Genomic DNA, 17,433 nt, shown 5'->3' with positions numbered 1-17,433 from the left:
GACCTCTGCACTGTGCTTGAACATAGGGTGTCTTTCCTCCCCGGGCTGCAGCCTGAACGTAGAGCGAGACGCAGGTTTGTGGGTCAGAGTGGTGTGTTGAGGGGTGGGGGGATAAACATGCATTACGTTTGCTGTGTTGCGTGAGGATGCTGTTTCTAACGGCCAGTAGTACCATTAGCTTGCAGAGGCTCTTGCACTGCCGTGTAATTTGGCTTCATTGTTTCACCTCCTAAACATTGCTTTCGACATTGGTTCTAGAGCACATGGCACTCATGGCTTCTCGGCGAGCATTGCGCTGCGCCGGTATGTCGTGATTGTGTGTATTTTCTTACTCTTCTGCCATGTTTTTGTATGCAGTCTTAACTCGTGTGTGTGCGTGTGTGTACCTGCATGACACAAACTAGGCCCTAACTCTCCTCCGCTCCGTCTTAGGTCTCCTGGCCGAGGCGGAGTGTCTGGCTCAGGAGAGGCTGGACGTGCAGCGGCAGGCGGAGAAGGACCGCGGCGATCTGTCCCAGCGGCTCCGCGTCCTGGAGACGGAGATGGAGGAGCAGGAGACCAAAGGCCAGGAGACGGAGCTGCACCACAGGGCCCACACCGAGGACCTCAACCAGCGCGTCCAGGCTCTGGAGAAACAACTCAAACACAACCGGCAGTTCATTGACGTGAGTCTCTCACCCTATCTAATTTGTGCACACTCTGTTGTCCTGTATTTTCATTTTCTCTCCCAGTCTGTACGGTGCAATGATGCAGAAACCTATACATTCTCACATGGATATTCCGACATGTATAAATATACACGTTCTGTCAAACTTGTGCATTCTGTATTTATTCCACATCTGCCACAGTGCAAAAGACGAGATTTCCACATAATTTAAAGGAACACGCCAACATTTTGTGTTGCTTACCGCCTTCTCCAGAGAGAGACAAGAAGATGGATACTAGTTTCCTCTCTGTGCGTTCAGCAGAAAGCCATCTGGCTGCACGTTAGCCTAGCTTAGCACAATGAATGGAACCAGCACTGTCCGCTTCCATTCATTGTGCTAAGCTAGGCTAACATGCAGCCAGATAGCTTTCTACTGAACGTACAGACATGAAACTGGTATCTATCTTCTCGTCTCTCTCTGGAGAAAACGATAAGCAAATTTCCCAAATTGTTGGCGTGTTCCTTTAATGCAGTTGTCGCACTTCTTATCTCACACATATCGTCATCGTCTGCATACAGGAGCAGGCTGTGGAGCGTGAGCACGAGAGAGACGAGTTCCAGCAGGAGATCCTCAGGCTGGAGGCCCAGCTCAGACCGACGGCCAGGGGCCACACTGCTGGTGACGACAAGGGGAAAAGGGTAAAGACTCAACAGCTTAATGGGATAATCCACCATTTTAATCTGATTTGTCCTTCCAAAAAGCACTTTCACCTGTGTTTTCTTGGAAGATAATGTTGGTATTATGCTAATATTCATGCTACATGCCCCCCATTTGACTGCTAGTATGCTTAGCATGATGCTAGCAAATGTACGGAAGCGTATTGCTGCCACACCAGAAACAGAAAAAAAATATCAGTATCACGTTATAACATGACAACTTATTGTTTTAACAAAACGTTTCACGTTATAACGTGAAATGTTTTGTGTTAAAACAATAAGTTATCTCGTTGTTATGTGATACTGATATTTTTTTTCTGTTTCTGTTGTGGCAGCAATACGCCTCTGTGTGCTAAAGTTTTCGGCTCACAGTTCCCCCTAAAACCACTGGTGCCAGTGCTTGTTGGGATGGTCTGAAAGGACTCTCCTATTTGTGGCAAATTCTTCTGTGGCTTCTTAAAATGGTGGCCCATCTCTTTTAATAGGAACTGTATACAGTGTTTCCAAAATGTTATTACACCAGTTCAAGGTATATACAAAATGATTAACATTGCAACCAATGCTTTCTGCCAGCACAAAGATGTTGAAACCACTCAACATTTGCAGTGTGTACTTTAATTTTTGCATGGTGTTGCTTTATTATTGTGGTATTATTGTGGGTTATTTTCATATCCTATGTATTGTATGAGTTTGGATTGTAAATCTTTGTATAACTGAGGAATGAATAACGCAGCATGGTATTCAAAGAAAAGTTCTGTATGTATAGTTCATTGTTTGCCGATGAACCTGACATTTGCTGTGTGTTTGTTGTTCCCGCTCGGAATGCTGTAGATTGAGGACTTGGTTCTGCAGGTATGGAATCTCACTGTAGTCTAAACTTCTCGTAGTCCCGCCGACTCCCCTGCATGGCGTCTCGTCCAGCATAACATCTGTGTGTTCATCCATAGTCTTAACCCATTTAGACCTAAAACGCCTGCTAAGAATGCATTATATAGCCTGCATATACACACAAATGTGTTTCCCGGTTTCAATGGCTTTTAATAGATGCAATCGTATTTACCCTTTTCCTTTTAGTGCTCAAATGGCCGTCTCCGTCTCTTAGTTTTCATCGTCCTCCCTCCCCCGTCGGAACTGTTCTCTTTTTGCTGTCATTTCTCTCTAAATTCCAACCTTCCAAGCTATCTCCTTCATCTGTGTGCTCCCGCTCTCTGGAATGGCTTAACTTCAGTAGATCTGAACTAGCAGCAGGCTGCTGCAAGATGGCAATGGCTTCCTTGGTGACCAATCGTATTCGTGGTACCGATATGGTGCAATGCCAGAGCTCATTGGTAGGGGCTGGGAATCAAATCCTCTCCCTCAGTTGAGCTCTTTTACCCTTCCCCCCCAAATGTTTGTCTCCTCCTTCTCCCCAAACCCCCAGTTTATGGTGTTCCCCCTTCCCTTCTCTTGGGTATAAATGAGCCCCCTCTCTGAGATTCGTTCTCTTACTTCCGGGTCTCCTAGCTAGTAACCTGGATGAGAGCCATCCAGTTATTCTCTGACTATGTATTGATCATTCTGAGTTAATAAATTGTATTAACCGGATCCATTCGACTGAGTAAGTTATTATATATTTCCCACACCAGCCCTACTCATCGGCCACAGTTGTCATTTAATGATCATCACCCGTTATTTGCCTACCAAATGATGGCTGCAATGGAATACTGTGAATCGCCTCCTTTTAGCAAATCCCTCAGTGCTCGCACATCTAGAATTCTGACTGTTAAAATTCTCCTCTGTACATTTCCTCAGGTGGAGAACCTCCAAGCACTCATCAAAGACAAAACGGAGGACTGTGTCTCCTTGCAGGCAGTCAGTCAGCAAGCCCAGCGTGATGTTACTGAATGCAATGAGGAAATTGACAAGCTGGCTGGACGAATCAGAGAGCTGGAGCAGGCTTTGCTCAGCACCTCTGAGAGTAATAGGTCTGTCAGTCAGCTTGAACAAGAGCTACACAGAGTGAATCTGAGAGAAGAGGAGCTAGTACAGGTAAGAGTATCATCTGACTCACTCTCTCACTCCGCAAACAACTCTTTGAAGACTCACTCACTCCCCATTTTCTATTTTTTTTTCTCCCATCCCAATTTCGTATTATCCAATTCTTCCTTCCCCTGTCTCGAACGTTGTTAGACAATGCCTCCCACTGGTCGGCTGCAATGTGGACCAAGCCTTGCATCACGTGTCCCCTCCGGTACATGAGGAGGCAGCCGTCGCATCTTTTCACCTGTACAGCGCGATCTCTCAGCGGCGAGGAGTAACGCGTGGGAGGCTCACGCTGCCCCCGATGCTTCCTGATTCTGCTGTACAGGCGCACCAACCGACCTGTAGGAGTCAAACAGCTCTTTGAACACTCACTCACTCACTCCTCAAACAGCTCTTTGAAGACTGACTTACTCCTCAAACAGTTCTTTGAAGACTCACTCACTCCTCAAACAACTCTTTGAAGACTCACTCACTCCTCAAACAGCTCTTTGAAGACTCACTCACTCCTCAAACAGCTCTTTGAAGACTCACTCACTCCTCAAACAACTCTTTGAACACTCACTCACTCACTCCTCAAACGGCTCTTTGAACACTCACTCACTCCTCAAACAACTCTTTGAAGACTCACTCACTCCTCAAACAACTCTTTGAAGACTCACTCACTCACTCCTCAAACAGCTCTTTGAACACTCACTCACTCCTCAAACAACTCTTTGAAGACTCACTCACTCCTCAAACAACTCTTTGAACACTCACTCACTCACTCCTCAAACGGCTCTTTGAACACTCACTCATTCACTCCTCAAACAACTCTTTGAACACTCACTCACTCACTCCTCAAACAGGTCTTTGAAGACTCACTCACTCCTCAAACGGCTCTTTGAAGACTCACTCACTCCTCAAACAACTCTTTGAAGACTCACTCACTCCTCAAACAGCTCTTTTTTTTTTTTTTTTTTCTTTTTTACTTTATTTTTTTAGCGTTTATCGCTTTTCTGGTCAAGCATGACCGACAGAAACAGGTTGAAATGGGATGTAGAGCAGGGGAAGACATTCTGAGAAATGACGGCGGGTCCGGGAATCGAACTCGTGTCCCCCAGATCCGTGACGAGCACGGTTTTCCCCGACGCAGAAATAGCGCCGAGATATGCGGTGAGCTACGGGAGCTCCCCTCAAACGGCTCTTTGAAGACTCACTCTCACTCACTCCTCAAACGGCTCTTTGAAGACTCACTCCTCAAACAGCTCTTTGAAGACTCACTCACTCACTCCTCAAACAGCTCTTTGAAGACGCACTCACTCACTCCTCAAACAGCTCTTTGAAGACTCACTCCTCAAACAGCTCTTTGAAGACTGACTCACTCCTCAAACAACTCTTTGAAGACTGACTCACTCCTCAAACAGCTCTTTGAAGACTGACTCACTCCTCAAACAGCTCTTTGAAGACTGACTCACTCCTCAAACAACTCTTTGAACACTCACTCATTCCTTCAAACAGCTCTTTGAACACTCACTCCTCAAACAACTCTTTGAACACTCACTCACTTCTCAAACAACTCTTTGAAGACTCACTCACTCCTCAAACGGCTCTTTGAACACTCACTCCTCAAACAGGTCTTTGAACACTCACTCACTCCTCAAACAGGTCTTTGAAGACTCACTCACTCCTCAAATGGCTCTTTGAAGACTCACTCACTCCTCAAACAACTCTTTGAAGACTCACTCACTCCTCAAACAACTCTTTGAAGACTCACTCACTTCTCAAACGTTTTTTTTTTTTTTTTTTTTTCTTTTTTTTTAGCGTTTATCGCTTTTCTGGTCAAGCATGACCGACAGAAACAGGTTGAAATGGGATGTAGAGCAGTGGAAGACATTCTGAGAAATGACGGCGGGTCCGGGAATCGAACTCGTGTCCCCCAGATCCGTGACAAGCACGGTTTTCCCCGACGCAGAAATAGCGCCGAGATATGCGGTGAGCTACGGGAGCTCCCCTCAAACGGCTCTTTGAAGACTCACTCTCACTCACTCCTCAAACGGCTCTTTGAAGACTCACTCCTCAAACAGCTCTTTGAAGACTCACTCACTCACTCCTCAAACAGCTCTTTGAAGACTCACTCACTCACTCCTCAAACAGCTCTTTGAAGACGCACTCACTCACTCCTCAAACAGCTCTTTGAAGACTCACTCCTCAAACAGCTCTTTGAAGACTCACTCCTCAAACAGCTCTTTGAAGACTCACTCACTCACTCCTCAAACAGCTCTTTGAAGACTGACTCACTCCTCAAACAACTATTTGAAGACTCACTCACTCCTCAAACAGCTCTTTGAAGACTCACTCACTCACTCCTCAAACAGCTCTTTGAAGACTGACTCACTCCTCAAACAACTCTTTGAAGACTCACTCCCTCCTCAAACAACTCTTTGAAGACTCACTCACTCCTCAAACAGCTCTTTGAAGACTCAACTCACTCCTCAAACAGCTCTTTGAAGTCTCACTCCCTCTGCTCTCTCTCCTCCAGGATAAGGGTGCATTGGAGCAGCAGCAGCTGTCTAACAGGCTTCAGATCTCGGCCCTGCAGTCCAAACTGGACGAGACAAGACACCGTTACCTTGACAACACACCGGACCCCACTGAGCAGCTTAGAGATGACCTGGACACCGCTCAGCAGAACCTACAGAGTAAAGAACACGAGGTCCGTGTCATTTTATTCACTAACCTGAGTATTGGAGAGCCCCCGGGTGTCGTTCAACTTCTACGTTTATTTGAACAGATTTACTTCACTTTGTTGGTTTCAGGCATTTGATTGTTGCGCCATCTCCTGGTAGTAGGGTGTATGTGCACTTTGACTTGAGTCACCCCATGGATGGGATAGAATAGAATAGAAGTACTTTATTGATCCAGAGGGAAATTCAGCACTACAGATCGCTCCCAATAAACATTTAAGTAGTCACTAAAATCACTAATAATAATAAAAAGGAGAGTAGGGAGTCGTCTCCAAAAGCGTTTTTTTTTTAAATGGACATGACTATGGTGAAAACCGTGTGGCAAATTTGACCAAGTTGCGTCATTTGTTTTCCGTTTTATTTGTTCACTATATGATGTGTCGTAGGTGGGGGTCCTGATGGGTCAGCTGGAGCAGGTCCGGGGAGACTTCACCATCAAAGAGGCGGAGTTAAAACACCTGACTCTGCAGTTGGAACTAATGACCAATCAGAACGCAGCACACGTCGGCCAGCTCCAGGACCAAGTCGCTGCCCTCAAGGTGAGTTCCCTGCTCTCGTCATACCCAGTGTGTGACTTAACGGGTCGGTTCAGAACTTCTGACCCCTAGCCCTGTTCCCTACATAGGGGCTGCGAGTCCTTTTCTCGGCACAATCCGTGCCGTTCTTCATACTGGATCCTCGCAGGTCCAGCTAGTTGGCCACAGAACAAATATAAAGTAATGGCGTCACCCAAAGCGAAGAGGGCAAACACGTCACAAATATCTCCATTCTCTTGTTTTCATGATCGTGCAAAGCTAAAATCATAAGTGAAACTCAATGAATCGCCCAACTCCAGTTATGAAGCGCAGCGTGGATTCTGCTGAGAGAGACTCATCCACAACATCATTCAATGAGAAGGAAATGGGGTTAGGGGTAGAAAATGATGAACTTGCCCTTTTTAATATCTATTTATTATTCAGCCACATTATGCTTATCACTTGGGGGGGGGGGGGGGGGACAAAAGAGAAGTTTAAGCAGGTATTGGAACTTGATTGTTTAATCCCACTCGTAGGAGAACGTGTCCTCCCTCACCATCCTCCAGGAAGAGAGGGAGGACAGAGCTGAGGGGGAGGAGGAGGAGGAGGAGAGCCTGCCCTCTGCACTCCTCCAGGAGAAGAACGAGGAGATCGACCACCTGAGCCAAGAGATCCAGCGGCTGCAGCAGGAGATGGAGAACACGGGCGACAACACTGTCAGTACACACGCACACACACACACACACACTCTCTCTCTCATTCACACGTAAACATTCTCACCTGCACGTTGCACACTCACACAAACAATGTAGAATAGTCCTCATTATAGAGTAAATAAACACATGTCCATGTTGCTGCTCGAGTTGACACTTTTCACCATGCTGCAGGCTCGGCCCCGCCCACATTGGTGATGTCAGAGTACCTCTTTGCAGGCGCTATCAAAGTCTGTCTAGGGAAAGAAAGATGTACTCTTCACTTCACCAGTTGGGGAGGGGCAGTGTGTTGAGTTACTGTGGGACAAGATCCTGAGGTCTGTCTTCTTCTTCTGACTTCACCAACAGGCTTTGGAGGCCGAGCTCGACCACCTGAGCTCCCAGGTGGAACACCTCCACTGTGACATCACCCGGCTGCGCCAGGACAAGCTCGAGGAGGAAGAGCGCCTCCACGAGGTCATCAGCACGCTCCAGGCGGAACTCGCCACGCTCGGCCCCGCCCGGCACGAGGTCAGCGACTCGCAGGACGGCGACAGCGTCAACGCTTCGCCCGCCCCGAGCCCAGAGCCCCGTCATCACCGCCACCGGGGGCCGCCGGGCAGCCTGAAGCAAGAGCTGCATCTGACTCACGCGTCCTCGTCCCGGTCTCTCCGCTCGCGCCTGGAGGCCCTGCAGGCTCTGCTAGACACTGCGGCGGCGGAGAAGGAGGCGATGGAGCGGCTGCTCTTCACCCAAGAAGAGGAGTACAGGGGACACGGGGAGGAGCTCGGGCGGAGGCTGCGGGAGGAGAGGGGGCAGGCGGAGGAGCTCCGAGGTCTGCTCTCGCTGAAGGAAGCGGAGCTGGAGGAGGTCAGAGCCAAGGCCGGCGAGCTGGAGGAGCGGGAGCGACTGGGAGAGGGGAGCACCCCACCTCGGGAGACGAGCACCCCCCGCGTCGGGAGACGAGCACCCCACCTCGGGAGACGAGCACCCCCGCGTCGGGAGACGAGCACCCCGGAGAAAGACCAACTCGGCTCCTTGCCTACGGAACTGCGAAGGGAGGAGGAGGCGAGAGAGGAGACACTAAAAACAACGGAGGAGGAGATAAAGGGGGAAAGGGAGGCCCTACGACAGGCCAACGTGGCTCTGGAGAAGGCCGCGGCCAAGCTGGGAGGCGCGGAGAGGCTGGTCGCCGAGGGGAGGGCGGAGGTGGAGAGCCTGGAGACCGTGAACGGGGAACTTTCCACGGAACGTGAGGCTCTGAGGAAGAGGGAAGGTCGACTCCAGGAGGAAATCGAATGCCTCGGGCAGGAGGTGACCTCGCAGAGAGCCCGCATCCAGGAGCTCAGCCTTCAGCTGCAGGGAAGGGGAACTGGCGAAGAGGAGGTGCTGGTGAGTGACATCAAAGTGGGCTGGAGTGAAGATTATTGTCAGTTTTACACAAAGGCATTTGACCCTTTTTTAAATGTACAGCTGTTGCTTCCCTCATTTGTCAGAGGGAAGCAACAGTTGTGATTGGAGGATCAAGAAAAGAGGGCGGGCTTGAGGTATGTCAATTGAAATGTGTCTTTACTCATATCCCTTCTACATACTAGGGATATATCCGATATCGCCTCTACTCTGATACTGCGAAGTCATTGTTAGACCTGTAATGGTATTATGAGCTTAGCACAATGAATGGAAGCGGACATAACCGGGAGAGGTTAGAGCTGCCGCGGTATCGGTATTACCGCGGTATCGCTGTTACATCACGCCCACCGCAGAGTTAGGCTGAATACCGCATCACAGCTGTTTTTTATAATAATAATAAAGTACCCTGCTCTCGTTGGGCTTGCGGCTCTGCAGATATACCCTACTCCTCTGTCGAGGTTCCAAGCGACCCTATTGGGTACCAAAAAAGTCACGTGAAACACTGCAGACCACTGATTGGTCAGAAGAGAGACGCGTCACACACGTTGGAGCGTCCTGCAGTGTGTTACCACCAATCGGCAAGCGCGTATTCGGTTTTTACTTCCTGAATGTCAGCCATTGATCAGAGCTCACAACACGGCTAATACGTTAGCTCCCGCCGGAGTGGATTACCGTCGCTCCTCAGGAGTACTAAACGAGGCATAATGATTTTACTGCAACGAATGTTATAATAAAAGCCCTTCGTTCTATACACTTGTCTGATTGAAAACTTTATTAACAGACCACAGAATGGGCACAACTCGGCACGCTCTGAGCAAAGAAGGGAACTGAGATATGAATTGAGTAATGCTTGCCTTGCTATGGTCCGGTAAATACGCTGATGTTATTGAACGTGTAACTATATAACGTTAATGCCACAAAACGAATGCCTTTGTAATAAGTAGTAACGTTATAATAATAAGAAGAAGAACAAAGGGTCGGGGGGGGGGGGGGGGGGGTAACCACCCCTGCCCACAGAGTGAACGGCGCACGACCAGAGGGGAGACTTCGAATCCGTGTTTCACTTTCAATAACGAATGTGTGCTTGCCGAATCCCAAACAATATTCATGCTGCAAAGTCATCCTCTAAAGATAGACATTTAGACTAGAGGCAGGCTATATGCTATAAAGAGTAGACTACAAAAAAAAATTAAATGCATTCAAACCGCAGCGGTAGGAAATATTTCGCTAATTTGTGCGGTAAGGAAAACATCAATACCGCGGCAGCTCTAGGAGAGGTGTTAGTTGGACAATGCCTAGGCTAACCGGTCATGTCCGCTTCCATTCATTGTGCTAGGCTAACATGCAGCCAGATGTCTACTGAACGCACAGAGAGGAAACTGGTATCTATCTTCTTCTCTCTCTGGAGAAGACTGTGAGCAAATTTCCCAAAATGTTGGCGTGTTCCTTTAACTGTCACAGCTAATTGGAATCACAGAATTTACATTCTGTTTTAGGGTAGATTTTCCCTTTTTAACATGCGCAGTACTATTACATACTGTATGTTATTCACATGTAGATACAGTGGAAAATAGGGCTGACCTTCGAAGTTTTTTTTGGCAATCGAAGCTTCGGGCCGAGCTTCGATTTTAATTCGAAGCTTCGGGATATATTTTTTTTTTTACTTTTTTTTTTAAACTTTATTTTTTAGCGTTTATCGCTTTTCTGGTCAAGCATGACCGACAGAAACAGGTTGAAATGGGATGTAGAGCAGGGGAAGACATTCTGAGAAATGACGGCGGGTCCGGGAATCGAACTCGTGTCCCCCAGATCCGTGACGAGCACGGTTTTCCCCGACGCAGAAATAGCGCTGAGATATGCGGTGAGCTACGGGAGCTCCCCTTCTTTTTTTTATCTTATGTTGTGGGACTTGTACAGCACTTTGGTAAACTTTGTTGTTTTTAAATGTGCTCTATAAATAAAGTGGATTGGATTAATTAATTAAGTAGCCCCTTTCGTGACTGTGACGCAGCCAACAAGGTTTCACTTGGCTGCACTGCCTGGGGGCAGTGGGGCTGCTCTCACAGCCAACGACATGACATTACATAATTATGTTGCAACCTTCGTCTATCAAGCAAACAATTATATAAATGTTTATATGTAGTTGATAGAGACAAAGGCAGAATTCGACTTAATTAAGCACGTTTTATTAAGACATATTTTATATGGGTCGGGACACTTTAAAAAAGCAGCACAATGAACACATCTGTCCGACATAGTCTTAAATAACAAACGGCATTGCTTCGCTTCTTCGTCGACATGTTTGCTGCACATGTCCTTGTTGTTTTCAACACAGATAATCTCCACGTGCTTGTTGTAGAGAGGTGGAGTCGAGGCGCCGCTTACTTTCGTTTCATTGGAATGGAGGCGCAAGATTTGAGGCAAAAAATAAAAAAAATATTATAAAAAAAAATTACAAATATATATATATTTTTAAGCTTCGCTTTTTTTTTTATGTTCGAAGCTTGTGCCATCGAACGAAGCTTCGAAGTATTTAAGACAGCCCTAGTGGAAAGCGAGTGTGAATTCTCCAAACATGATGCGAGATCGACCTGGCAGTTTCCTCCGCTCTCCCAGCTGTGGGCAACCAGCTGTGTCAGTAAGCCAGTCCACAGCCGGGGCCATAAGCTAGCCCACAGCTGGCAATAGTTAAAGGCAGGCAGGCAGGCTGAAGTGATGGGTTGTGGCGCACGCACCCATAAAACAGCGGAATATCACAGAGGAAGTGACCTCATTTAGAATAAGGAAGTCGAGCGGGCAGACGTCTCCATAGGTCTTGTGCTTTGGGTGCTTTGATACGTGTGCCTGTTTTGACTGTTCATCTTGTGGAACATGGCGACTGTGGGCTGCGGGTAAGGAAGGAATATTTGTGGTTTGGTACAGAGAGCCACGCACCGTCAGGGGCTGCTGTGTTTTTTTTTCTTTCACATTCTTCTAGCGAGTTACTAGATTATATTGTTTTTAGCAACATGCAAAGTAAACCAGCTTGGTCCCAATATGCAACTGTTGTGACCAGACACTTTTCTGAAAGCGGTAGAAGTTAAGGATCAGTTTTTTTGTATTCTGAGCTAGAACAACATATGGCTCTCGTTAAAGACATTCTGCAGTGAGTGATGTTTTCTTCTTTGTGTAAGCAAACTGTTTTAACCACTGCGACTGTGCTACCAAGTGGATAGGGGTTCCATCTGAAAGAGCAGAGTGAAGAGTAGGATATGAAAAAGAATATTGTTTGTGAATTTGGGATGAATTTGGGATATACTGGATGATATGGGGACTTTAGTCACTCACGATACGATAGTATTGCGATTTATTACCTTTTTTCAACTGCAAATGGAAAAGAAACATCTGCAATAAAGAGAGAATTATCTATTTTGTCTATTCACTCTGTTCACCTCACTCCCAATAATTTTTATTACAGCAAAATGGGATTGTCGAGCATAATAAAAAATAAATAATAATAAAATAAATATTATATAATATCGATACTTGGTGTCAGTGTAGCAATACAATATCGGTGCGCAAAATATTGCGATACTATGCTTTATAGATTGCCCCCCCTACCCACCCCTAATACTGGAGGAGGAATGTACTGACCGTAGAAGACTCCTACTGGGCAGCATCATAACAATGCAATGACGCTGTCGATACTAATACGAGACAAATCTTCTTCAATCAATATCTGAAATTAAGAGAAAAAAATAAAAACGTTGTACTGTCTTTTACTATCATGCACTTTGCCACTATCATGCACTTTGCCACTAAATAATCTCCCTTCCCTATATTACTACCTACTATGCTAATATGTCTTACTATACTACTATGCACTCAAGACTGTAGCACCCAAGTTCAACACTGTTGAAGAACATTGTTACTCAGCTGAAGGAGTTGTACCCTTCCTGCTGACCTTGTAAGTCGCTTTGGTGTTCAGCTAAATGACTAAATGTAATACTGATGTTTCTCTCTGTCTGTGTTCCAGACCCATGCTGAGGTGACCCTAGCCAAGGCGGATGCTGCCCTGAGACAGAGGGAGGCGGAGCTTGCCAGGTTGGGGGCAGAGCAACGGGCTCTGAGGGCGGAGCTAGCTGCTGTGAAGGAGGGGCTTAGCACCAGCACAGAGAGAGCGGAGAAATTACTCGAGGAAGGACAGGTACAACTATGTTAACTGGAGTACACGCATTGTGAAACACTGTTCATGTACCATTACAATTCAGCGTCTTGCGCATATTCTCTCACCTTCTGTTTGTCTAGACCGGTTTGCCTCAGTCATTCTAGACATTAGGAAGTACTGCAGGCTTAAAATGGTTAGATTTGAAATGTACCTTTCATATTTCTATCCGTCAGACCAAAGACCGTGCCCTTGCTGACCTGGAGACGAATAACCAACGTCTCAAGGCAGAGCTTCGAGGCCTACAGGAAGATCTGGCTTTGCAAGAAGAGGAGCTAGCCTATCAGCAGAGAGAACTGCTGCACCTCCGACAGCGCTGCCAGCTACAGGACACGCCTCCTCTCCACCAGGGACACTCGCAGAAGGGTGAGCGCTTGATGCCGTCTCACACGCTGTTGCCATTCTTGTGTTTTAGTCGAAACGTTGGCCTCGTGCGACGAGACGATGATTCTCATTGTTCCGTTCACAGACGATTCTCTCCGAGGATTCGCGGACCGCGTGTGCAGCTCTCGTGACGAGGCGTCCCTGGGCTCGCCGGAGATCCTGAGGAGGCTGGAGTGTTCGGAGAACGGGATACGAGGGGGATTCCACGCCTCTCTTCTCCTGCAGGGGTCTCACTTCTCTGAGCTCAGCGCTCTGAACAGCACCGGCCTGGAGCTCCACCAGACCAGGACCTCCCCCGGGGGCAGGATGGAGCCTCCGCCACACTCCAGGACCATCACCCCAGAGCCCACCAGTCATGATACCCACTCCCTAGGCTCCAGGATCTCACCCTCCGACAACCTCTCCATGCTCGACTCGCTGGATGTTGACCAGGTATATAGCGGGGATGTGGAGGATTTTAATTATCTAATCAAAAGCTTCATAATTGATCCATCTCAAACCCTGCTCTCTTTTCTTGATCCTCCAATCACAACTGCTGCTTCCCTCTCAACTTTGTTTGTTTATTGAAGTAAAAATTAACTAGTTGATTTGTCCTAAGACTTGAAAACGTTTAGCAGTCCTAATTAAAGTGTTTTGCTGGAAAGAAATAGCTATTGTTATCACAATTGTATGCAAACTGATTAGACTATAAACCAAATGGAGTGCACTGTATTCAGTGTAAACGATGAGAATGATGACCTATTATACATAGCAATTAAAAGTTGACAAAGATACATTCATCAATTTCGAGTTGTCCCAACAACAGAATAATCTGCCACAATTGGCAAAGGGTATTTGATACGTAAGCTAGACTGTTTCATGCCTACTGACTCGTTTTGAGGTCCTCCAATCTAGTAAACTAAAGGCCTTTGCTGAATTGATTGATTGAAGATTTTATTAACAGACACAGAGACCAGAGAAAGACTTTCGTCTTGTTTACATCAGGGTCCCCCATTTTCATTTCATAACATTTATGACATACACAACATACAGATATACAGTACTGTTACATTTATGACATACAAGATATACAAATATACAGTATTTATTTACAGAGTTTCTAAAAGAGAATATATACATATATATATATTGTGGGGGGGGGGGTTGGACATTTACCGGGGCCAGTTTCGAATTGTGGCCTCCCGTGGGTGCTTTTTTAGAGCGGTTTTGAATTCACATTCTTTTACGGCTGCTCATTTTCTTATAATTGATGAAGCTGATGATGTTTCTGTGCCAGGTGTGTGAGCTAGAAGCTCTGGAACTGACTGCTCCATCGTCTCCTCTGGGCTCCAACTCCTCACTGTCTGCACCAGAGTGGGCCAGCGATGGATATGGCAGCAGTAAGTCTTGTGTGTGTGTGTGGCATGCTTTTGCATTTGACCCTGACTTTTCTGTCATGTGCAGAGAGTCCTATATCAAGCCAAGTGTTCCTTTATTAATCCCCTTGGGGAATTTCAGGCATCATAGCAGCATTGGGGAGGGGAGGTACAGACCGGAAAAAGATAATAATAGAAATAGAAATATGAATAATATAAATAATAATGTAAAATAATATACAAATAATATAAATAATAATATATTATGTGTGTCTTTGACCTTGGCAACTCTTTGTGTGTATGTGACAGCTCTGTTCTGTATTGTGTTACACATATATGGCAAATAGTGTCATTATTAAACTGTCTCTCTCTCTCTCTCTCTCGGTTCAGATGTGAGTTCAGAGCTGGGCGTGAGGCTGAGGGTGGAGCTGGAGCAGACGGAGAGGCTGGATGCTCAGTTCGTCGAGTATCTTCACTGCCGAGGCATGAACCCCACAGCGAACACGGACAGCGCCGCAGGCAGCATGAGCTACAGCGACGAGCTACCGTGTCCCGAGCTACAGGTAACTACACAGAATATACTATCATCTGAACTAAAGGTATACAGTAGCAACTACACAACATATACTGTAGTCTGAGCTACAGGTAACTACACAGAATATACTGTAGTCTGAGCTACAGGTAACTACACAGAATATACTGTAGTCTGAGCTACAGGTAACTACACATAATATACTGTAGTCTGAGCTACAGGTAACTACACATAATATACTGTAGTCTGAGCTACAGGTAACTACACAACATATACTGTAGTCTGAGCTACAGGTAACTACACAGAATATACTGTACAGGTAACTACACAGAATATACTGTAGTCCAGGGGTCAGCAACCTTTTTGACATGGAGTGCCTGTTTGAAATATAGTTGTAACTAGTGTGCCTCAACAATATTCCATGCATCGTAATTTATTTTTTTCATAATCAGGTCTTTTTAATGATAATTTTTACATTATTACATCATTATTGTTATTGTTATTATTAACAATATTATTATGATGGTTGTATCAACCCTAAATCTGAGTCGGGGGGGGGGGGGGGAATGCAATGCAGACAAACAGCTGCATACAGTGCGACCATTTCACTCACATTTGCCCATTCATTTTTGGACACATCACACACCATTGGTGTGTGTACTGTACGTGTGCTGTCATAGCTCCACCTACAGGCCTAATGGAGAACACCAGGATGTGAATGGAGGGTGAATGTGAGGTATATCGTGTAAATAAGTTTTGATTGATCGCAAGACTACACTGTAAAAAAGAATATAATAATAAGTTACCAGAACTTAAAAATATTGAGTTCAGTTACTGTGCATTAAGGTTTTTAGTTTTCAACCCATAATAAGTTAACAGAAAAATAAGTACACAACCACATAATTTCAACCTAATAAAACTATGTTTATTGTCATTGTTTTAAGAACACAAGTTGACTTGGTAATACTCACATTTTGAGTAAAAAAATTGCTTAACATGTGCAATGTTCAATGAAATAGAAAAATAAATAATACAATTTGTTGATTAATCCCACTGGTCACAATGGTGACCGTAATAATGTTTTTGTTATAAGGCTCTGCAAATGTTACTGAATGATGTAGCAATGTATTTCCAGCTAAATTAAAATAATAAACAAATAAAGGGTCTCAATTAAATATGTGGTAGTAAAAAGAACCTGTGGGAGGATTTCAACAAGATAAATGCGACAACAGTGCAAAATATTTCACTATAATATTTCAAAGCAAAAAAAATATATATATATATATATAATTTTCCTTTTTTTTGTTTTTAATGCTGCCCCCTGTGCCTATGCAAATGCCCCCGCGTGCCTATGCAGGCACGCGTGCCTAGGGTTGCCTACCCCCAGTGTAGTCTGAGCTACAGGTAACTACACCGAATATACTGTAGTCTGAGCTACAGGTAACTACACTGAATATAGTGTCTCCTGAGCTACAGGTATAGCAACTAAAATATAAACACTAAATGAGTATCGAGGAAAAAGCCTGAGGATGGAATAATGGATATAACTGAGTTTAACCCTTCCGGGCGTCATCTTTACAATGTTCTGATCTCATTGTTCTGATCTCATGTGAGTTTTGTATTCGCCTGCCTTTGCCTCCAGGACCTGTTGAAGAGGGTGTATCAAGAAAGCTGCAGAGTTCTCACTCTGTCCCAGCGCCATGTCGCCACCTCATCCCAGTCACACTCAAAAGCCTTCTCACGGGACCAAACGCTGTGTCACTCGGATAGGATAGCCATCCAATTGGACCAAACTGATGAACCGCCCTCCAGCCCGCCAATGGGCTGGCAGCAGGAGAAGAGGGCACTGCAGGAGACTGTGATCGCACTCCGAGAGCTACTCTGCCGAATGGCACAGAGAAACACACAGGTGGGTGTGTGCGTGCACTTTTCAAGTTAGACGGAACTGGATTGGATAGAAAGGGTTATTCTAGTTTTTGGTTTCTTTTGTTCGTATCTCTTTTAACCCTCTACGAGTCTTTGAGACCAAACTGATTTTTACTGACAACCGCTCATCAAATTAAGGCACAATTTAAGATCACAATTTTAAAAGAACACATGGCGGTAAAAGCACACCGTTCTACAGTCAAATAGAAATGACAAGTGAGTGTATCGTGGTAATTTGGTCACTAAGGGTCAACGCAGAGGATTATCTTACTAAATGAATGTTGTCAAGGGATTGATCAAACTCAGG

At 45.7% G+C, this 17,433-nt stretch overlaps 1 protein-coding gene across 5 annotated transcripts in view; it reads left to right on the top strand.

Annotated features, from left to right (window-relative positions):
- The window catches only part of pcnt (pericentrin), a 75,091-nt gene that overhangs the window by 41,610 nt on the left and 16,048 nt on the right, over positions 1 to 17,433 (top strand). For all 5 annotated transcript variants that reach the window (XR_014619457.1, XR_014619458.1, XM_084309602.1 and 2 more), the window contains 14 exons: positions 433 to 665; positions 1,226 to 1,345; positions 2,195 to 2,215; positions 3,155 to 3,391; positions 5,904 to 6,077; positions 6,495 to 6,647; positions 7,160 to 7,339; positions 7,685 to 8,707; positions 12,741 to 12,911; positions 13,106 to 13,295; positions 13,399 to 13,745; positions 14,590 to 14,692; positions 15,059 to 15,231; positions 16,843 to 17,109. Coding sequence is in view for 3 of the 5 variants with exons in the window: in XM_084309602.1 (XP_084165728.1) it covers positions 433 to 665; positions 1,226 to 1,345; positions 2,195 to 2,215; positions 3,155 to 3,391; positions 5,904 to 6,077; positions 6,495 to 6,647; positions 7,160 to 7,339; positions 7,685 to 8,707; positions 12,741 to 12,911; positions 13,106 to 13,295; positions 13,399 to 13,745; positions 14,590 to 14,692; positions 15,059 to 15,231; positions 16,843 to 17,109 (3,392 nt within the window). In the remaining 2 variants the exon portion in view is untranslated. The remainder of the gene's footprint in view (positions 1 to 432; positions 666 to 1,225; positions 1,346 to 2,194; positions 2,216 to 3,154; positions 3,392 to 5,903; positions 6,078 to 6,494; positions 6,648 to 7,159; positions 7,340 to 7,684; positions 8,708 to 12,740; positions 12,912 to 13,105; positions 13,296 to 13,398; positions 13,746 to 14,589; positions 14,693 to 15,058; positions 15,232 to 16,842; positions 17,110 to 17,433) is intronic.

This window comes from Notolepis coatsorum, assembly GCF_963971535.1.
Source record: "Notolepis coatsorum genome assembly, chromosome: 3".
NCBI classification, from domain to species: domain Eukaryota; kingdom Metazoa; phylum Chordata; class Actinopteri; order Aulopiformes; family Paralepididae; genus Notolepis; species Notolepis coatsorum.
Note: the sequence above shows the minus strand (reverse complement) of the source record. Positions and strands in the feature narration are given on the sequence as shown.